At 36.7% G+C, this 23,501-nt stretch overlaps 2 protein-coding genes across 4 annotated transcripts in view; both read left to right on the top strand.

The window, feature by feature from the left end:
• LOC134801668 (solute carrier family 12 member 9) overlaps positions 1–3,302 on the top strand; it is a 28,378-nt gene extending 25,076 nt beyond the window's left edge. The window contains exons 14-16 of one of the 3 annotated variants that reach the window (XM_063774289.1): positions 297–394; positions 1,492–1,621; positions 2,076–3,302. In XM_063774289.1, coding sequence (XP_063630359.1) covers positions 297–394; positions 1,492–1,621; positions 2,076–2,156 — 309 coding nt within the window. In that variant the 3' untranslated portion in view covers positions 2,157–3,302. The remainder of the gene's footprint in view (positions 1–296; positions 395–1,491; positions 1,622–2,075) is intronic. The other 2 variants (XM_063774288.1, XM_063774287.1) reach the window with 2 other exon arrangements.
• Positions 3,303–10,239: 6,937 nt separating this feature from the next.
• Positions 10,240–23,071, top strand: LOC134801667 (uncharacterized). Its single transcript, XM_063774286.1, has 9 exons — positions 10,240–10,762; positions 11,503–11,653; positions 12,772–12,903; positions 13,194–13,267; positions 13,557–13,701; positions 14,762–14,877; positions 17,721–17,984; positions 18,370–18,549; positions 18,729–23,071. Exons 1-9 carry the CDS (start codon positions 10,322–10,324, stop codon positions 22,596–22,598), a joined length of 5,373 nt encoding a protein of 1,790 aa, XP_063630356.1. The 5' UTR covers positions 10,240–10,321; the 3' UTR covers positions 22,599–23,071.
• Positions 23,072–23,501: the final 430 nt, after the last annotated feature.

Here is a 23,501-nt window from a genome sequence, read left to right as displayed (position 1 = left end):
TTGCCGCTATAACAACAAATACTAAAAACAGAATAAAATAAAGATTTAAATGGGGCTCCCATACAACAAACGTGATTTTTGACCAAAGTTAAGCAACGTCGGGAGTGGTCAGTACTTGGATGGGTGACCGTTTTTTTTTTGCTTTTTTTTTTTTATGGTACGGAACCCTTCGTGCGCGAGTCCGACTCGCACTTGCCCGATTTTTTAATTAAAGTTGACATTCCATCGAAACTGAGTGTACATCCTAATGTACATTGGGCGGCATGAGGATAAAAGTCAACAACATATTTTTACAGATATCGGAGTGGCCGGCGCCGGACGAGACGAGCCGGTGGATGGCCGACAACTCGGACCACTCCATATACCAAAGAGTGCCACTTACTTACCTGCAGAAGTAAGTCTATTGCTAACACACAGCCGCAAAAGTGCATATCCACTTTATGTGTGTAATTCATTCGTAAAGTGAGTATGCACTTTGATCTTCAGCTATCATACACGGGGGTACAATGTACAATTTTTTTCTCTAGGTCGGTCTGTATATGATTTTCCCGTAATATTTATTTATTATTTTATCATCCAACTTTACACAATCATGTTATACAATCAATATTGTCCTTATAAATAGGTATAGAATATTGTTGTTTATTGTTTATTTATTTAAATACATCTGTAACTTACAGCTAACAAGCCAAAGCGTCACAAATATTAATATTATGTAAAGTATTATATAACTATTATTTCTAACAAACATTATTTCTATCAAACTTAAAAATAGCAGTAGTCACATTAGGATTTTTCTATTAATCTCTTACATTTTTCAATCAAAATGATTATTGAAGTAACTACTAAATTAGGCACGAAGGTCTACTAGCAATTTGGCCATATAGTTCGTAAACAATCTTGACGTGTCTTTTTATTGAAAAACACGTTTGAAAAATAAGTCACGGCAAATATGTAACAATTATGAATCATATACGATTATTTACATTCTTTATAATTATATATTTAATCAAAGATAAGTATTACAAATTAAAACATTACACCAAAATTACATTAATTATAAAATACATCACATAATTACATTACATTTACACAAGTTACATAACACAACACATTTAAGTACATTCTTTTGCTTTCATAAGTAATAGTTACTGATTAAAAAAAAAGCGTTTTTCAATTAAAAGACACGTCAAGATCGCGTAGTCTTTTTCTAATCCTAAAAAAAATAAAAGTCGGTTTACGGACGATAATTTTGCGTGATAACGTCATAAGAAAACATTACCATTACATTACGTAACGTTACCATGGAGATCTGTCCACAACGTTACCATGGAGATTTGTCCACAACGTTACCATGGAGATTTGTCCACAACTTGACACTTGTTTGTGCATGTTACCGGTGTTCATCGATTTATAAGACGACACACGTCAAAAAACGAACTCGAAATACATTCTTTCAGTATTTTTTTTTATTATTTGAATAATTAACAGGGTGAACAGTATAATCAGGAGTCGAAGCGGCAGTGAGACGGCAGTGACTTTCCTTCAACTGCCCGAGCCACCGCGGCTCACCGCCGAGCTAACTGACGCTGATAAATACATCTGCGGACAATATCTACAGGTATAATAATAGGGGTCCCTTTGTTTCACATAATTATTGAAAGTCACAATGTAATGATTGCCAGATTATCATTAGTCATTTATAACCTGAACCTGCCAGCGTATTATGGATGGCTTTATCCATCTTTATCCACGCGATAAAATAACTGTCACTTTTTAACACCGTGGGATAGAAAGTGACGGACACAATTTGATCACGCTGTCACGTAGACAAGAACAACCATCATATCCGTACTGGAAGTTTTTGGTTTTTAGTTTTTGGTTTTAGTGTTTTTTTTTATGTTATGTAATGTGTAGAAATGTAGTATATAATTGTGTGATGTTTTTTATAATTAATGTAATTTGGGTGTTAAGTTTATTGATAGATTATGTTTAGTTCTTAAGTATTTTTTAATGATTGTATTTTTCATTGTGTTTGGAAATTGAATTTATTTTATATTTATTTACATTTCCAGGTTCTAGACGAATTCACTAAAGAGCTCTCCCCGACGATACTGGTGCGAGGGCTGAAGCCAGTCACCTCCACGGCTCTTTAAATATAGGACATAAGTTATATAATATATCGAAATGAGAGTATAAGCGAAGATAATTGTTTGTATTAGATGTGTTAAGTCTAAGACAAAGTTATAATTCGAATTTGACATTATGCGGTAATTCTGTTAGGTAAAGCCTGACCATTAATATATGATCATGCGCCATGTTGCGGAATTTCATTGGAACTAATTTCTTACACTGGCAATAATTTTAATGATAGGTTGTCACTGTTGTCAGTGTCATTGTGGCGGTTTACTTGAATAATACTTAAGGCGATGGTAGCGGTGGGTAAAATTTCAGATTCTGTCAATTTACCCCATTTCACACACAAGCGCACTTCACGCACACTACCTCACTTTACTGGGACAGGTCAGTGACCCATCATGTTTTTTTTAAGATTGGACTTTTAGTTTAGTATTGACCACTAGCCTCCTTTGAGGGTAAAAGCGTTCCATTGAAAGATGAAAGAGAAACAATGCATTTAATCTTGCTTTCCTTGTCTGTTCATGTCACACGTGACGTACTTACCTATTTAATTAATTTGATTGTTGACTGTTTTACTACCTAATATTGCTTTGTCGAGATACGCGTTTTGTACAATTAAAGCGAATAAAACAAGATGTCATTAAGTCAGATGTAAAATGTTATTTACTACTCTATACGGTTTTTCATAAGGTGCAAAATCCATTCAATAGGAATTTAAATAAATAAAGTTTCAGCAGGGTGGCAATTCCATTTTGGCGGATAAAGCGAAACAGAATAGTTCTATCGAACCTGCTTACAAATTTTCACGAGAATCAGTTGAGAAATGTGATCTGCAAAGGAGAACATACGAAAGCATTTTTGCCCAAGCTGAAACGGAGACCTTTGCTAACGCTCGGCCAATGATGGTTTAGGTACACCTATAAAAAATGGTTGTCCCTGCTGTAATTTTAATATCTTTATATTTCAACGGTATAGTTTTGCCTTCAAAAATAATCGGTATCGCTAAACAATAGCGGTATACCTTACTACTTATACGTTCACGAAATCGGTATTTGCATAACTTGATTGTTAGTAAACTAACCTGAAAAATAATCTCAAAATCACCGAAACATTTATGTACAGTCACCTGCAATAATATGTTACGTCATTAGCGCCAACTTTGCCTCCAGGGAAACTTTGCCCAAAAAATTATAATAGTTATGGCCACCCTGCTATTTTTAGTAGAAAATAGGTTATATTTCTGACAAAACTATATACCAAACTTGTGCATAACTTGACTTGGGAATTTAGAGTTTGAGCGAGTTGTCTAATATAGGGTATATTTCGGCGGGCAAAAAATTGATAAATAATGAATGCAAGTAGAAAAAATTGAGAACCCTTTGACAAATATTTCCGGGTTTGAGTTATAACACATGAAGCATAGATTATGTCTATTGAGATTTAAACTAAAAAGGCCTAAATACACAAAAGTTTTAGCGGTGGGCAAAGTAATCCGGTAATTTGGCATCTATACCAACATTGCCCACCACCAAAAACGGATTAGGGTTGTCACTTTCATCTAATTTACCCAACTTCGCAAGTAAAATTAGGTTATGTTTGTACACTAAAATAAGTTTATAAATATATACTGTATTTAATTTGTCTTATTATCCTTTATTTAGATGTTTTATCCCGTTAACGAATGAAAAACACAACAAAAATCATATTTTTTGCCATTAAACTATTGTAACAGATTTTCTCAAAAGTGACAACCCTAGCCTTTGTAAAATGCTTAGGCGAGCCTTATTTGGAAATGGGCAAAAACGGGTAGGCAACATTGCCCAGCAAATTTATTTTAAAGTTTTTACACTTATCGCTAAGTTATTAACAGGGAATAGTAGGATTGCCCAAAACCTTTAAGTGATCCTTAGACATCATCATCATACGAGCTGTATTTGAATACCAAATTGACGTGGGCAATGTTGGCGAAAACCCCGGATATGTTTGCCCGCCCTCTAAAACGCAAAAAAATGAGTAAAAACACGATAAAAAATATTTTTTTTTTCAAATAAACTGATGCGTTTGATCACAATGGACGTGCTGAGCAAAAAAAGTCATATGATGTGATGTTTTTTGAGAAATTCGTTTTAAAAAATAAGCGGGCAAAGTTGGTGATAATGACGGTACCTACTCTTCGAAGGCCGCAAAAATATGTGACATGGTCTTATGGTTCTACAAATAAGATCGTGTCAGATATTTTTCGGCCTTCGTTGTGTAACATAAATTGCAGGCGACTGTACATTTGGAATAATTATTTTATTTAGTTTCAACGAAAGTTTCAAGTTTAGTACGAAAATACTTCAGATATGCAATATGCACAAAATGTAGACCTAATCGAAATAAAAAATTGCTTTTTATAGGTAATTTATAAAACATTCGATACATAGGTATACATAACAATAACTAGAGCGCTATTGGCCTGTAAGCTTCATCTCGGTCTCCAAAGCCGCAAAAACTCGCTAGTACTTAGTGCTGGTCTAGCCGTTATTTTTTCTTGAAGATTTTCAGAGAACAGCACGTACACGCATTATACATATAGACGGAACGAACCGCATAATCATTATCATTTATTCGTCGCAATCCATGGTATTACAGATCTACGTACAAGACTTTCAGGTATTACTTATACGAATTACATAACTCTTCCTGTTAATAGGCATTATTTTAAGATAAAAGTTCTATAATATAATACAAGATTACAATTGTCATCAAAATTCATTGCCGTACATAAGTCAAATACGTTTTTAAACTGACGCAAAATGATACCAGCATAATAAAAATTGATCCCAATCAGTAAATATGAGTCTTTAAACTTTTTTCATTTTAAGCGAGTTTTGAAGGAACATAATACTTAAATTCGACTGTAATCGTATTGTTTTAAGATAGTTTACTGCGGTTTTCAACCATTATAACAGCAAATCAAATTTAAATGAGACGCGAGCTGATATTTATGTACCCTATTTTTTGAAATACAATTTATCTACTGGTATACTTTCTCGTGTGCGTATATGATTTAATGTCAATATAATTGTCAAAAGCAAGAAAATCAAGCTGTCATTTTCATTTGAAGAAGTACACGTGTGCTCCGGTGTAGCCCCAACGGGCATCTGACTTGAAGAAGAATTTTGAGTGATGTCGTCAATGTATGGAAATTGTTCGAAAGTTTACATTTGAGATTGAATTTCTGTGTTGTCTTTGTGAGTAAAAATATAAATCGATAGTAAATTGGTAGCTGGATTATCTAGCTTTCAGAATCATACAATAATTCAATTACTGTCAAAGACAAAATTGTTTTGCTTCCGTCTCAAACGGAACTCCATATTTTGATTTTTTGATACTTTTAGTGTCGATTTGTAGAGAATAACAGCAAATTAAAAATACAATGGCATGAAGAGTCGGTACACGGTTTCTTCGTGAACAAATTTACGTGTAATTTAATGCAATTATTAAACATTTATTGAACAAATTATGGTTACAAAGTGAGGTCTAAATCGAAAACGTCATATACCGGCCCCTTAAGTGTTTAATATTAAATAATAAATGACAAAAATGGCCAAAACTATACATAATCAAGAGCGAAACATTGTAAATAATGTAAATAATAAACTGCTGGAAAACAACCGTTCGGGAAAATTAAACTATTTCGCTACAAAAAATTTCCAAATTAACATCAGAGCTGACAGGTAAACAAATCAAAATGTCATTATAGTCTGGTTATTACGACTTGGTTATTGTAGTGTTATGTTATACATAAGCGAGGAAATACTTAAGTACAGTAACAAAGATGTGTTTGAAAAATATTTACTATGGGCAAAGATATACATAACATAGATTTTCATGGTTAGTTTTAATCTTGTATCGATAGGTGGCAATAAATTTACAGTGACTACAAAATTTACTATGACAATAACTCTCTATACACTCTATTCTCTTTGCTATGGGCTTTGGAGACGATCAATTTTATTCATTGACAATGTAGCAGACCCTATGTAAGGTAATTTTGACCTATGTGTGACGCGTAAGAAAATACATGAATTTTATACGGTAAAAACCGACAATAAAAAAATGGGAACACCGAATATTTGGATACTGATTATGATTAGAGTGAGTAAAAGTATGTAAGTCAAAATAACGAGTTGCCAATCCACATTGTTCAGACTATACTGAACTGTTGCCATATAAATGAGAATAATAGCGCCCTCTTGACAATGATCATATATTCCTGGTCAGGCTTTATATAGACGTGTAACAATTCAGTTACCACAAAATACACAAAATATGTACCTATATGGCGCCGTACAGTCACGTCTGGAAATGACGATACGGTCGATACAGACAAAGAGCCAAAAATATACTAGCACTACCCACCTTAATGTATGGGCAATAAGGTCGTGTATACATATTTCTGACACTTTATCTTTATCGATATTTTTAGACGTGACAGCGGCTTCTACAGCTGTCAAAGTCGGGAACACAATTATTTTCTTAGACTTTAAATACCTTTAGGTGAATTAAATTAATCAAATCGGTAAACGCAGGCCCAACGGGATTAAGGGACCATCTCATTAAAATTAATAAGTAAACAAAAATTATATAAACCATTTTTTTTACCATTAACTGTATTAAACTAGACTCGGATTTGCACTTCTTGATCTGATTATAGAGTTAGACCAAGAAAAGTCTGTATAACGATTTTGATAGCATACGCAGTGCAAGTGTTATTTTATACGTCGTAATTTCATATAAGTTTGACGTTTGAAATAACACTTGCACTGCGTGTGCTATCAAAATCGTTGCCGACTTGTCTTGGTCTAACTCTATCAGATTTGATAATTTATCCTTTAGCCGCCCAGAGACCTATAAAAAGGTCATTCCATTGTATTGGATATTGAATTTTGACAAATTAAAATTCCCTTGGTCTGGTCATGTTTTGATCTATGGGCGACTAGACTAGAGGATATTATTCATTGATACAGTTTGAGATTTTCGTTTTATATTCTTGACATTTTTTTTTAGTTTTAGCGGTTTTATTTTATTAAATGACATTTTTAATTATGACATTCTTATGAACTCAGTTTATAATTTGACTTTTAAGTTTATATTTATAATATAACATAAGTAGACGAAAGTGTAAATAAATACTCGTATAATTTCTTCAGTTACGATTTGTGATATTTTTATATAAATACGTTACTGCATAAAAATTCTAAAGTGAACTAACATATCATGAAATTTACATACATATTTCAAATAGAACCGACAGTATTGTTATTTTTTTAACAATTCGGACGTTTATTAATTTCAAGAAAATTATGATTACCGTCCCGTCCGGAGGAGCGGTGGCAAATTTCACACAATAATGGAGTAATGGAGTCGTTATTTATTACTAACTTTTTAAGATTGAATGAATAAATTATTTATTTACATTTACCTGAAGTAGTAAAGTAAATTAAGAAACCGATTTACTCCGAAAAACCAGGAACAAGTGGCCATAGTCCATTTTATAACATGGATGTTATCTATGCACTTAACTGAAGACAGTGAGGAAGACCTCAGTTAATTCCAGCCACCAATAAAATTGTAGTTCAATGGCGTAGAAAAGAATATATATGGTAGGTACTTCTTAACACTTTGACTACCGAGAACCCGCCTGGTAGGCACTCGTAATGTTTGCTCAGATGCCGGACAACCCGTCCAGCGGGTTGTTTTGTACGCAGATATAGACGACCGGTTTCTGAGGTAGTGCGCCGTTTTTTGCCCGGTTGCGGAAGTGTTAATCTAGTAATTTTATTTTAATAAAAAATGTGAATAATATTTTGATAAAAAAAATCATATTACAATTTCACAAACTTAGGTGTATAGGTAATGCTCGCAAGATAATTATAGGAAGTATTATGCAAAATTAATAATTTAATCGTTATTCGTTTAATACATAGGCGACTCCATTTCCCTCTGTGTGAAATTTTCCACCGCTACTCCGGACGCTAATTATGATTTCTCTTTGCTTTTCTTAAAATTCATACTTACCAGTTAATTATATAGTTTTTTTGTTATTATAAAAAAATCTTAATGAAACACACAGACTTAAACATTAATTTAATAGATAATTATACCAGAATATTATTTTAATCTTAGTATATTTAAATAAGTATATCAAAGAATGTAGACACCACTTTATTTTCTATCTTAAATACTTCCTTTCTTTATAATTATTTTTAATTTATATAAGCAAAATATGACGTCGTCCATTAATTCCATCCATTATTAGGCCCATTAATCACACTTTTAGGGAGTGGAGGGGATCAACAAATTGTGACAAGGGAAGGGGGCAGTCACAATTTGCATGACGTCACGTTATTTCATGTATCGAAGAGTATTGATTGTAATAGGGTAATAGCCCCCGTTTAGCCTATTCTGACAGAATGGTAGAGTTAGACCAAAAGTCTGCAACGATTTTGATAGCATATGCAGTGCAATGTTATTTACTTAAACGTCATAATTAGATTAGATTTATTTATTTCACAACATATGATAATGTCATTTATTAGGTAGGTATATCAAGAAATACATGTAATATAAACAAAAAAAATATATAAACTAAAATTAAACATATGATTACAGTACAAATTACATTAATGTCAATTTATAAGAATCTATATTGTGATCATCAGAAATAAATTTAAATAATAGCAAGATGTTAGGTACTCATTATACTGTATTACCTGTATTATTTTTAGATTATATAATAAAACATTTGTTCATAGCAAGATAATCCAAATAACTTAATTTAATTAATAATACATAATATAAAAAAATTCACCTGAATTTCATAGAAGTTTGACGTTTAAAACGACACTTGCACTGCGTGCTATCAAAATAGTTGCAGACTTTTCTTGGTCTACCTCTAGTAACATGGTACAGTCAACGGTAAAAATATGGGTGTAGACAACTCACTCAAAAATATGTCCCATAGTTCTTAATTCACTGACATAAGAGTCATGGGACATATTTTTGAAATGATTTGTACACCCATATTTTTACCGTTGACTGTACGACATTTTATACATGAACACTCCAGTATTTTGTAGATTTTTACCTAATTGTGATATGACAATAAATTATATATTTATACTGAACGAATTTTATTACTAATCTAAAGTCTCCCTAATCTAAAGCCCAGATTTTATCAATTCAGATATTCAGTGACCATACAGATTATTCCATGAAAAATAAATCAACATTTATTTCATAAAATAAAGATTATAAAGGGTCTTTATTTCCGAAAAAACCGACCAAGTGCGAGTCGGACTCGTGCACGAAGGGTTCCGTCCATTGCGCAAAAACGGCAAAAAAATCACTTAAATATTTATTATATTCTGTTTTTAGTATTTGTTGTTATATCGGGAACAAAAATACATCATCTGTGAAGATTTCAACTGCCTGGCTATCACGGTTCATGAGATACAGCCTGGTGACAGACAGACAAACGGACAGCGGAGTCTTAGTAATAGGGTCCCGTTTTTGAAATGAAAAATATTCCCGTACAGAAACATATTTTGCTGGTTAAGCATGCAAATATTATCTTAAAGCTATTAGTCTTCATCTATTTGGTAGGTAAATTGTTAACTTACAACTAATATTTCTACTTAATACTAGGTACCTATTACATATCCAACAACTCACTTACAGAGTAAAACACCTGTTTTTTGAGCCAACGATATAGTTGTGCTTTAAATGGGTTTAGAGGCAGGGGTTTGATGTTTTCCGGAAGGGCATTAAATGTTTTCATACATAAATAATAACTATTTTTCATAAAAAGGGAACTATTAGGAATAAAATCTAATACAAGCTTTATCCTTTGGGTATGGAACCCTAAAAAACCAGCTGCTGCTGTGAGCTGTGCTTACAAAGTAAAACAGGTTTAAAGCTAACAGACGGGCGTACCGGACTGCGATGTGATAGCCGTGTTGTCAATGCCGATGTCCCATTAAATAAAAAAAAATTGTCTGTGCTCACTACTGTCATCAGTGTCATGTCATTTCATCTGTCACAGCGAAACTAAAGCAAGCTTTGTGCGGCTAGTGCATTCGTTTTAATAAATTACTTAGTTTGGAGTTATGAACAGTACAATACTAGCGTTAAAATGGAGGAGAAAAACAATAGATTATGTATATTATGTGGTCTCTATCTAAACACTAACGTAGTCGTTGTAAAAGAGAGGGGTCTGTTAAAATTCGTCGAATCGAGCATTGCAAGGGGTGACGGTAAACAAGACTATTTTAGAAACCGCACTGAAATAAAACTACACAAAAACTGCCGAAACTCATACAATAATCCAAGGTGTATTGAGGCAGCACTAAAAAAGAAGAAAAAGGTTTGGGAAAATATATCGGAGTTAACCAGGGAATTCGATTTTCAAAATAAGTGTTTGTTTTGCAACAAGGACGCGTCATTATTGTTTGAGCAACAGCAAGCCAGATATCCTGAGTCCAACCGAGTTGCGGTAGGACAAGTCGAGACGTTGGAAACTCAAAATGCGATACTTAAGGCATGTACCACAAATGACGATAACTGGAGTCAACTAGTAAGTATTACTTTAACATTAATACATTATAACTGTCACAAACACAAGTAATCTTATTAAATGTTGTAAATAATGCTAGCGGCTGCTGTTTGCACAATTTTACTCCTTAAGATTTAACATAGAAAAACCCATAATTAACACATTCATTGCCACCCAGCCAAACACGACATCCGTGCCAGGCCACAACAATTTCGTCATATAAAGGTAAAAGTAGTACCACGATCGCGACTATCGGGTCGTCTGGCCTGGGAACGCAATCATAAAATACCCAATAGTCGGGCTTTTGGCACTGAATGTGTTAATGTTTTTGCACACATGGTTGTAGAGTATGTCATTGTATTAAAGCTCTAACTAAATTGCATGTTTAGGAAGCTTTTTCATTAGAGCTGAAGAAGAAAACTGTAAGAGAAGAAGAATAAAACAGATTTTGCATTGAATGCAAACTCAATGTCATGGTGCGAGTGGGACATAACTATATAATGCACATAGCTGTCACACTCATACACTGGAGTGAAGATATGCAAATTCTGAATTACAGAAAAACTGGATATACAGATTTTTTTCCAGTTAAATCAATGCTGGCTTGCCTTGCTAATTAACTAACTAACTAAATTGTGGGCAAATGGCTGCAAATGTACAATTATTATTGTGCCTATTTTGGGCGAAATTTTGCCAGACTATACTCACAGTATTTCTATGAAAAATAAATGCAAGTGTACCAAAAATATTACTTTTTACAGGTTCTTTTACGGATTGGCCAATTCAATATTTTGGAAAAAAATGCTAGGTACCACTACGATTGCTACAGTATATTTTGTGACGCTCCTCAAGCATCGGGACTTGAGCAAAGCCAACAACAGTCAGAAAGCATGGAAATTGCTACGGATGAAGGTAATCAGAACTGTCAATATTCTTTATTACAAACTAGCTTCTGAACACAACCTTATTTGTGAAAATTCGCTTCGCTCCCGCCTTAGACTTCGATGTTAGGTCTTTTTTTTTGCGCGCCTTGCTCCGGCTCTTTTTACAAAATAAAACGGCTACCAGAAAGTAGGTTAGGTTAGGTTAGAACTGCGAACAAGCGAGCGAGCGAAGCGAGCGAGCAAGACTTTCCGGGGCACTCCGACTCGGATAGGTTAGGTTCAGAAGTCTAAGGCGGGAGCGAAGCGAAGCGGAGCTCCCGCCTTAGACTTCGATGTTAGGTCTTTTTTTTTGCGCGCCTTGCTCCGGCTCTTTTTACAAAATAAAACGGCTACCAGAAAGTAGGTTAGGTTAGGTTAGAACTGCGAACAAGCGAGCGAGCGAAGCGAGCAAGCAAGACTTTCCGGGGCACTCCGACTCGGATAGGTTAGGTTCAGAAGTCTAAGGCGGGAGCGAAGCGAAGCGGAGCGGAGACTCAACAGCGAACTATTGCACCAAGCACATATCAATGTCAATTAATATCGCCTACGAAATGTAATGCATACCCACCACATGTTTAATAATTACAAGTTTATAAATATTTTTAGAGCGCCTACAGGAATATAGTGAGTGCATTTAGCATTGTTTGCATGCATGGATTCGGGGAAAAACCATATTTAGTATGGCGTTTAAATATTCTATTAAATAATATTATTACAATTAATAATATGGACAACAACACGTATGGCACTCGTACGTTCTGGAATCGAATAATCGGGTAAACAAAGAGTATGTCACATAATTTTTATGGTAAACAAACAATTCGGGCAAATGAAATTCGGGCAAGTAAAATTCGGGCATATGAGTATTATTTTATATAATTTTCGGACAAACAATAGACAACCGTGATAGCTAGACAGTTGAAATTTTCACAGATGATGTATTTCTGTTGCCACTATAACAACAAATACTAAAAAGTACGGAACCCTCGGTGGGCGAGTCCGACTCGCACTTGTCCGGTTTTTTTTTATTAGCCTACTTTGGTGTCCCACTGCTGGGCAAAGGCAACATCTTTTATTAATTATTATTATTATTTCTTCCTTCATCAGACTTGAATGTGACGGAGTCATCAGACCACTCCATCAAGATGGAGCCCGAGGATCCTGACGAGGTGAACCAGGAGTTGGAACAGCCCGTCAAACAGGAACCAGAGCTGGAGGACCCGCAGGATACATTAAATGGTATGTTGGAAATTTTACTAAAAACTTCACGGCTACTACACTGACACTGGCATATTTTCTGCGTAACTGCGTAACTTTCTGTGCACCTCGCTCGTCGCATAGCAAATATGTCACTTTGACACTGCAAAGGTAGACTGAGGTTGACTGAAGTAGCATGATAAATACGAACGTTTCCGAGAAAATACGATGGAAAACAATTATGCAGTACATCTGTACTTAAGTAAATATATGGCAAAGTATATAAAATTGTTGAATATGCCATGACGTTAAAGAGTTTGCTTTACTTTCAGACCCTCTGAGAACTTCTGATTCTTCAAAACAAGAACTTACCACCACACCGTTCACATCAATATTAAGAAACCAGGTATAAACATATTTTTCAAACTCAAAAGTGTAGGGGGGAAAATATTTATGTACCTACTTAAGTAATATAGAGCCAAAAGTATTGATCATTTTTTTTCCTGACTTCAAAAATCATAAATTCATAAGTTACAAGTAATTAAAAAAAAAAGCGTTTTTCAATAAAAAGATACGTCAATATTATTTACATCTATTCTAATGCTAAAAATCAAAGTACACTGGTTAAACAGGTAAGTTTTTTGCATCGAGGATTAAAAAATGAGTTTTAATAAACTGGCTGAAATGATTTTCAGCTCCAAAAAGAATGCGGATCACGATACACAGACGAAAACCAGCTCAAAAAGGGGCTTACAAAAGGTGTCTCCACTGCAGAAACTGAGTCCGATGCGGATGATGAGTCTGGAGACCATATGCAGATGGGACCTGATACATCTAGAGGTTAGTCTTGCAATGTTTTTTTATACTACGTCGGTGGCAAACGACAACGACGAAGCGGTCACCGCAAATGTAGCCTATGGATGCAACTCCAGAGGTGTTACATGTGCGTTGCGTACCCTAACACACCGCACCCTCGATGAGCTCTGGCAACCTTACTCACCGGCAGGAACACGACACTATGAGTCTAGTGTTATTTGGTTGCAGTTTTCTGTAACTCCCCCAACATCCATCCATCTTTCTCGCTAGCTCGGAATCACCTGAGTTGATTCAGTTACCTAGAACAGGGTTTCCTATAAACTTTTTGCAGTCACGTACCATTTTCACAATTTAAACAATTTCACGGACCCAGGTCAAAAAATATTTTAGGATAATATTTAAAACCCATATTTATATTTTATTTAAAATTTACTTTTATTATAAGTTTCATTACACGTAGGTCTCGTCAAGTTTACTATAAGATTTCCTAATAAGTATGTTTACAATGGATAACTGAGCTAATGCGGACCCCTGATAAACATGCTATGCTACGGATCCCTAAGGGGTCTGTGGACCCCACTTTAAGAAACCCTGAGTTAGAAGGTCGAATCATACTGGTCTACCTTAGGGATGGCCAGGGGGCGCCATAAGCCTTCAGTAAGAAATGCATATATTTGGAAAAATTCGACCTATGCCGCCGTGACCCCGGTGGCCGAATGACTCAGGCACCTACCGCGATAGCAGAGGATGCTGGTTCGATTCCAGCCTCTGGCACTAGAGGCCTTTGTTACTTTTTCCTAGTATAAGATATTTATTTCAGTTTATAAATTCATGCATGTACTTGTAGCTAATTTAATGACAACAATTTTAACCTTTTCGACACCGTGTCAAACACAAAAGCTGTCACTCGGACGCCACGTCACCGAAGTGTCAAAACTGAAATTAAACTTTATGCATATGTACGTAGATCTATGTTGCTCTGTGGTCTGCGACCGATTAATCGGTTTTTGGCGTTTGATCTGCGGTGCGGATATATCGGTCATTGGCGTCCAAAAGGTTAATGGCATTATCGGTTGTGTTTTAGCGTCAGCGGCGGCAGAATCAGAGATGCCATTTTCAGAAGCATTAGAATCAGAACCATTGACACCAGGACCTTCAAATACAGAAATGCTGGCGCAGAAACTTTACGGTAATATTGAGGTAAGATTTTTAAGACGAAACAGGAGCTGAGTTTTAAATATTTTAGGTAAATATACCCGTCTCGCTAACGGAAGCGGCACCTAAAAGTAGTGCGATAAGGACAAGGCGAAAAATCCTGCGTAAAAATCTCAAAAATCGAGGTTTCGTACTCCTCTGTTTCCTCCTCCAAACTTAACCAATCGTAACCAAATTTGGAAATCTAAATGATTATGAAATTATCTGTGTCGGACCGTTTTGCTTTTTTGGCTAATTGATATCAGTTTTGAATGCCACGCCTCTCATTGCGGCATAGTCAATTAGGCCATTTTGGCCATTTTTGAAGGGCTCTAGCGCCTTAAAAAACAAAAATATCAAAAAATCTAAAATAGCAAAACGGTCCGACACAGATATTGACAATATTAATCTGTGTTGAAAAAATCATTGCTCTAGCTTCAAAAACCATGGAGGAAAACGAGGAGTACGTTTGTATGGAGAAATGACCACTCCCGTTGGCTCTTAATACCATTGACAATCAAACGTACAACCCACCTGTTGTTGTTCTTGTTGAAGCACCTAATACTATCTTAGAGTATTTAATAACCGGAGATACCGGAGTCGCCTTTAAGAGCATATCCGTCTGCCGAAAACCTTGCACATTATTGTGCAAACTTTTGTATTAGCATGATAAAAAGCAAAAGGCCCGACGGCTGCTCGCTCGTACCTTGGTTCCTGGGGCGGCCCTTGGCGTGGAATGTAACATGTGTTGATACACCGGCCCCATCCCACGTCCTGGGCTCTGCCAGGAGGCCGGGGACCGCAGCAGACGACGCCCAAATTACCAAGTGTCGCAAATACGCATTTTTGAAACCGAAGTATTTGCGGCACTTGCAATTGAAACTCTCGGTCCTTGGTCGTCAGACACCAAAAAAACTAGTAAAAGAAATTTCTATCAAACTAGTCTGGGTGTCTGGCGACCTACGAGCTGCCCTTTTTACAAGCTTTTATTTAGTTTCACCTGACCGTTGTCTGTCTGTCTGTCTGTAATCAAATCTTGCAAGTTAAATTTGATCCACTTCCCGGTTTCCGATTGAGCTGAAATTTTGCATGCATGTATAAATCGGATGACAATGCAATATTATGGTACCATCGAGCTGATCTGATGTTGGAGACAGGAGGTGGCCATAGGAACTCTGTGTTGAAACGACGCAACCTAATTGTGTTTGGGGTTTTTAGAATTGTCTCGATGAGTACCTATTAGTTGTCTGTCGTAAGAAAAGTACAGTTAGCGATAAAAGCTTGTACCAAAAATTAAATTTTTGCCAAAAACTTTTTACAAGCTTTTATTTACTTTCACCTTACCGTTGTCTGTCTGTCTGTAATCAAATCTTGCAAGTTAAATTTGATCCACTTTCCGGTTTCCGATTGAGTTGAAATTTTGCATACATACGTAAGTAGGGTGACAATGCAATATTATGGTGTCATTGAGCTGCTCTGATGATGGATACCGGAGGTGGCCATAGGAACTCGGTGATAAAACAACGAAACCTTATTGTGTTTGGGGTTTTTAGAATTGTCTCGGTGAGTATTAGTTGCCTGTGGGAAGAAAAGTACAGTCAGCGATAAAAGCTTGTACCAAAAATGTTATTTTTGCCAAAAACTTATTTTGCACAAAAACTCAGCCTCGCTGTGCAGAGGGGGAACGTGGCCAGCGTCCTGGGAACGATGCCTCAGGCTAATTTAGGGCTAGATTTATGATTTATTTATTTTGTTATTTAATATCTGTTTCAATAAATACATTTCAATAATTATGCTTAATAATAAGTTTTTGGCAAAAATTTCATTTTTGGTACAAGCTTTTATCGCTGACTGTACTTTTCATACGACAGACAACTAATACTCATCGAGACAATTCTAAAAACCCCTAACACAATTAGGTTGCGTTGTTTCATCACAGAGTTCCTATGGCCACCTCCTGTCTCCATCATCAGATCAGTTCGACAGTACCAAATTATTGTATTGTCATCAGAACTACATACAGCTGCCAATTTTCATGACGCTACGATCCTTGGAAGATGGTTAAATTAGTTACCTTAGATTCCGTTACAAGTTAGTTACATACAGGTCGACCTAATAAAAGCTTGTTAAAAAGAGGAAACGTGCCCCTCCCCCGCATAAATCGGCAGACTGTTTTGTACATAAAGTGACAGACAAGACGTCTCCAGTTACTAAATGCTCTAAGAATACTATAGATTATCGAAGAAACTATGACGACCGATTTGACGACGATTTTGACGACCGGTCTGGCCTAGTGGGTAGTGACCCTGCCTATGAAGCCGATGGTCCCGGGTTCGAATCCTGGTAAGGGCATTTATTTGTATGATGATACAGATATTTGTTCCTGAGTCATGGTTGTTTTCTATGTATTTAAGTATTTATATATTATATATATCGATGTCTGAGTACCCACAACACAAGCCTTCTTGAGCTTACCGTGGGGTTTAGTCAATTTATGTAAAAAAAATGTCGTTAATATTTATTTATTTACTATGGCATTGAGTTCATTTCACAAAAATCTTACTTCTAACAACCATATTTAACTTTAAATCTTGCATGTAAACTCGTCCGTTTAAAATAAAATAAATACTTATAATTGCTACTTTCAAGCCTCAACGATAAATGGGTCGTTTTATTAAGTACGCGAGTTTATATAACAATGTATATCTAGGAAACAAGTAACTTATTAATCTAGATACAGACCTAAGATAAAACTTAAAATTGCATCACGAATACAACCGAATGTAATAAAATGGCGGTTATGTTCTACAATCTTGTAAAAAATGTTTTACTAAATAACCTTATTCCAGGTGTGCCGCATATGCAACTGCGCCCTAACCCAGGACATAACCGTAGTCAAACTAAAAGGCTACCTAACCCTCCAGCGCTCGAGCGAACTCCGGCAAGACGGCAAGTTCCCGATGGGCACAGAGCATGAATCCATCGAACTCCCGCTGCATATAACGTGTAGGAAGAAGTACACTAAGCAGATCTCGATTAGAAAGAGCATCTGTATGAGGGTGCAGAGAGAGATAAATCCGGACGCACCTCCGCTGCCTCCGTTTGATAAAATGGTGAGAATATTTATAGAAATGACTTCTTTGCCAAAATGACTACTTACTTCTCGAAACACTAAGCTACTTTCCCAAAATGACTAGGTAGGTACTTCTCGAAATGACTACTTTCTTAAAATGATCTTTTTTTGATCGTCGTATCTTTTTCCTATGGAAATGTGTGACAAATTAAGGGGGGAGGTGTCTAAAAAAATCGAAATTTTGTTTGATGTAATTACGACCCCAAATGACGAAGTACTACTTTTTATTTAAATACTATAAACAAAACGTACCAAAAACTTCGGGCGCCACTGACATGATAAATAAATATAATACTCTTTATTACATTCATAAAAAAAAAACAGAAAAAAGACTGCTGTAAAGAATAGATTTATTTTTGTTTCAGTTCGACTACTTAACGCAATGCCTGTTCTGCGGCGGCGACGCGTCCGAAACGTTCGTTCGGCAGGTCATACAACGGCCGGTTTCGAAACGGCAGAACTACGTGACCAGAGTTAGCCGCTCGCACGTGGGGGACAATCTGTACCGGACCTCGCTGGATTACCCTGACTCTGAGGTTGGGGAGGTGAGTTTTTGGATAGTCTAACCTTTGTTAATAAAAGTTAAAAAGACTATACCTAATTATAGGATTTATTGTATGTCTACTTCACTAAACCTCATAAAACAAAGCCCGCCGCGTCTGTCTGTTTGTGTCGCACAGCTTAAATTCGACACCCTCTTAGACTCTTACTCATTTCGTTCCAGTTCCGGAAGAGAATAAAAGACAAGGACCTGGTCGCAGTCCGCGCCCGCTACCACATGAGCTGCTACAGGAAGTTCCGGTTCCCGAAGAAAGGTCGCCTAGGGCCCGGCGCCAAGCGCGGCCGACCCCCCAACGAGGAACTGCAGGCGGAACTCGAACCCATCTACGACCAAATCGACAACAACTGGGAAGACTCCCAGTTCGACCTTTCCGACTTTAACTGTTCCGTCAACCCTAAGACTTTAATCAATAAAATTGAAAATCGCTACGGTGGCGTTTTGCAGAGCAAGAATAATTTCGTCATCATACCACCCTCTCAAGAGATTTTAAAAGAAAAATGGCATGAGGAGAAGCTTGATGATGAAAAAAATGAGCGATTAAGAATAGTTAGAACGGCTGCAAATATAATATTAGAAGATATCAGATCTGTTCTCTTTGATACAAAAAGCTATCCGCCTCCATCTTCGTTCTTGGACGAAGTTAACTCCGTGATACCAGAAACGTTGAAGACTTTTGTAGAAACTGTCGTCACGAAGTATCAAAAGAATCCGGAGCCTTTAGAAAGTACTGTGACGGCTTTAAGTCATTCTATAATGACGGCTGCGAGGCCGAGGACTTTTAAAAGCCCTCTACTTTTAGGGATCGGCAGTTTAATACACCAGAAATATGCCTCGAAAAGTTTGATAGACCTGCTGTCTTCTATAGGGTTTTGTGCTTCGTATAAAGATGTGCGTCAGTTGGAAGTGGCAATGGCTTCCAAAAGTGTCCCTCATTCTCGACCAGAGTTTACTCAGTTCATTTTTGATAGTGTCGAAAGTGATAAAGGACCTATGCTTGTGGGCGTTCAGTGCAATACACCAAAAACTAATGAAACACCTATAAAAATACAAGAGAAAATTCCTGATCTTAGCAAGATTGAGTATAAAGCAACATTGCAGAAACACCGCTCCAGGTCCAACCTTATGAATGTTCTAATAGAAGACCATAGAGAAGACACAGCGATACTCCCAACTAGAGGTGATGCTTTATGGTTGTTTGGGAAAAGCGAACCTTCTCTCAACATGCCTGGATGGGAGAATTTCATAAGCAAAATGCCAAAAGAAAAAGAACACCAAGTATCAGAAATTCGTCCTTTGCCAGTGATAGAATCCCCGCCAACAAGAGACGCCATTTCCACAGCGCTTAAAGAAGCTCAGAAGAAAACTAAAGGAACATGTTTAGTGACGTTCGATCAACCGATGTACCAAATAGCTCAGAAAATAGTTACAAATCCAGGTAGTTTGATGCTTGATGTTGTTTTGAAATTGGGGGGTTTTGATTTGATAAAATCGTTTCTTGGTGTCATTGGGTTCATCATGTCTGGCAGTGGATTGAAAGAGTTGTGGTGCAGTATTTACTCTGCAGAACATATTGAAAAAATGATGACAGGACATGCTTTCGCTCGCGCTGTAAGGGCACATTTTTTGACACGGTCAGCTCTTTTCAATATTATAACTAAAGATTTTGACTTGACACCTGAAGAGACATTGGAAATTGAAGGGATTTTAGAAGGACACTACATTACAGAATATGAAAACCAGAAAAATTATCAGGAACCACTGGCGATAACTCTGGAACTACTGGAAAAGCGAGGCCCGACTGCCCAACTGTGGGTCCAATACTTCCGTATGACGACCCTCGTCGCTCAGTTCATTGAAGCTGAAAAAACTGCTAATTGGGATCTTCATCTGTCAACAATAAAAAAGATGCTCCCATATTTCCACGCCGCTGGCTACTTTGAGTACGCAAAATCTTGCAGCTTGTATTTACAAGACATGAAAGGGCTTGAAACAAAGATGACCGAGGAGGAGTTTGAGAAATTTACCAAAAAAGGATATTTTGCTGTCAGATGGACGGATAATTTTGAATGGTCCGACCGAGCGGTGGAAAAAACTATGACATTGTTGAAGAGGCCTGGAGGAGTCACGAATGGGACAAAAGTTACTGACGATTCTCTAGCAAATTGGCTTTTTGCATCGCCTGCACTGAGCACAGTGTCACAACTAGTCGAAAATTTCTGCAAACCGTCTGGAATTGAGCCAAATAACAAGGATAATCAAGACTCAGGAAAATTGCAGAGTTGGTTTGAAGAACACAACCCTTTTGCTGAAACCGCGAATCTCGTTTCTCTCGGCATGGATACAATAGGGAAGGATCTTAACTGTCACGAGGCCGAAATGGTTGGGAAGCAAATAATGGAAGAAACGATTGGTCAAAATTATCGAGACGTCCATTATGAAAGAAGTAAATGCGTGCGTCCTCTGTCCCTCGACAAGTCTATTCAAATTGAGGACATAATTGTACCTATAGAGCCTGATACTATTTTGAAACGTATTTATGAAACTTCCAATGAGGAGATCAAATCTTTTTTCGAATATGAGTTGGCGCCGTATCCTATGTCGTTGTTTGATGACCGAGGGATATCGGAAGCGAATAAGTCTTCCTTATTCGGTCAGTTTCTTCCAGTAGAAATAACAGATGGGGATAACCGCTTCCACGTATTAGATGGTGAATTCCTCTTGCGAAAAGTTACTTGGAAAGAGGGCGCCACTGTATCGAATATCGCCTATTCATATGTCGAATATGTGAAAAGGCATTACAAAAATGCCATTGTCATATTCGGTAGCCACAAAGCATCAGACACTGCAAGGCGTAACAAAGTCAAGAAAAGTCCAATTGTGGAATTCCAGAAAGATACCGTATTAACAGTTGACAAAGATAACTTTCTAGCCAATGAAAAGAATAAAGACAGATTCATACAGTATTTGATAATAGATTTTACGCGCTCCGGTATAAAAATCAAGTTGAATTCCAACGATTTACATTCAAACATCGTTCAAACGGCCATCGACAATGCATCCACATACGATAAAACTTTTATAGTAAGTGACAACGCTGACTTACTACTTAAAATGTGTATTATTTCAAACAAAGAAAACGTATATTTCATGAAACCTTCAAGAAATCCCATATACTTCCACGTAGATAGCTTCAGCAGCAACAAAATTAAGATCAGCATGCTTTTTTTACATGCCGTTTCCGGCTCCGATTCGACGTCATCAATTTTCCAACAAGGAAAATCACAGATATGCTCAGCGCTGTCCAAAATGAATATGAAAGACATCAAAAACCTTATGACCACTTTCGCAAATCCCACTTCTGATAAAAACGCTATAGCGGACGAAGGGATAAACTTCACACGACGTCTATACGATGATCAAAATAAAGATTATGACTTAAATATTCTCAGATATAAGAGATTCTCTAAGAGTGTAACTAGAAGCAGATATGATCTAGCATGCATGCCACCTTCAAAAGAAGCAGTTAAACAACATATGTATAGAACTTATCATCAGATACAGAAATGGCTTGGGAATGACTTGCCGCCTACCGAATGGGGGTGGAAGTTAGTCGAAAATGGCTTGGTACCGATAACATTTTTAGCTGAAGTCGCTCCCAAGGAGTTATTGGATTTAATTAGTTGCAAATGTGATGGCGTGTGCTCTGTCAACTGTGTTTGCAAGCAAGTACACTTGGATTGTTGCGTTCTCTGTATTAATTGTAACGGGAAATCTTGCCACGGATTAGACATGGATTTACACTCATCAGAAACAGGTTTTAATGCCCTTTTAAAGTGTGATGCGTATGGGAATCCTATCGATTCCTTGGCGGTTAGCAAAGAGGAGGATGATGATGATGAAAAGGAGCCTGAGGAGGCTGAGTCAGCAACGCCGAGACCGAAACGGGCAAAGAGAGAGACAAATGGTGAAGAAACGAGTCAACAGGACCTCGAACAAGTGTATGTAGTTATAGATGAGGGACAAGATACATAGCAAGTAGCAAAGAGAATTTGAAATAGAGAGTTACTGTTATGGTAAATTATGTAGCTACATTATGTACATTTTCTGCCATCTTTCGACAGACGACTAAAACTGTTAGAACGCCATATGACTTTGATCATTATTCTTTCACTGATATGTGTTAACTTGTTAAATATTAACGCCATCTACTCGAGAGTAGGCTGAAGGTTATGGCGCCATCGCTCGAAAAGATTGCACCATACCTTTGGCCTATAGTAGAATAGATGGCGTTAATATTAATATTTAATAAGTTAACAGATCAGTGAAAGAATAAGGATCAAAGTCAAACGGCGTTCTAACAGTTTTGTCGTCTGTCGAAAGATGGCAGTAAATTTACAGTGGCTACATAATTTACTTTGACAATCAGTCTCTATGCACTCTATTCTCTTTAATAACAGTAAGTATATTAAGATATCGGTACTTGGGTAAGTAGGTAGCTAGGAGAGCTGAGGTAGCTATTAGTACATACCTCAACTGTGTTGTCGGTACCTCTAGGTACACTGTTTTTAAATGGTATAAACCAGCGGTCGGCAACCTTTTAACAGCCAAGGGCCACATAGTAGTTAAGGAAGTTGACGCGGGCGGCACTTTTGTTAATGTGTGACTTTAATCAGACATTGTTGTTTGACAATATTACATGCAAAATAGCCAGGGGGGCTCGCGGGCCGCGAATGAGGGGTTCGCGGGCCGCTTGTTGCCGACCGCTGGTATAAACGATCAGAATCAAAAGAATGGTTTTTTTTTGTGTTCCATACCTGATGAATCTAATCTAATTTGACCATTCTGTACCTTTTCGATTGTATCTTAAGCACTCGGAAATGTTATGTAAGATTATAATAGAAACAAATTGATTAAAAACACTAGTTTACTATATTT

This window comes from Cydia splendana, chromosome 22, assembly GCF_910591565.1.
Source record: "Cydia splendana chromosome 22, ilCydSple1.2, whole genome shotgun sequence".
Lineage (NCBI taxonomy): Eukaryota > Metazoa > Arthropoda > Insecta > Lepidoptera > Tortricidae > Cydia > Cydia splendana.
This window is presented reverse-complemented; position numbering and strand designations above follow the sequence as displayed.

Excerpts from the sequence above, each read along its gene's own strand:
- LOC134801667 (XM_063774286.1), top strand. The coding sequence starts at position 10,322 with ATGGAGGAGAAAAACAATAGATTATGTATATTATGTGGTCTCTATCTA. Across the intron at positions 10,763-11,502 it reads ACGATAACTGGAGTCAACTA|GTTCTTTTACGGATTGGCCA; the intron begins GTAAGTATTACT and ends TACTTTTTACAG. Across the intron at positions 14,878-17,720 it reads AACTTTACGGTAATATTGAG|GTGTGCCGCATATGCAACTG; the intron begins GTAAGATTTTTA and ends ACCTTATTCCAG.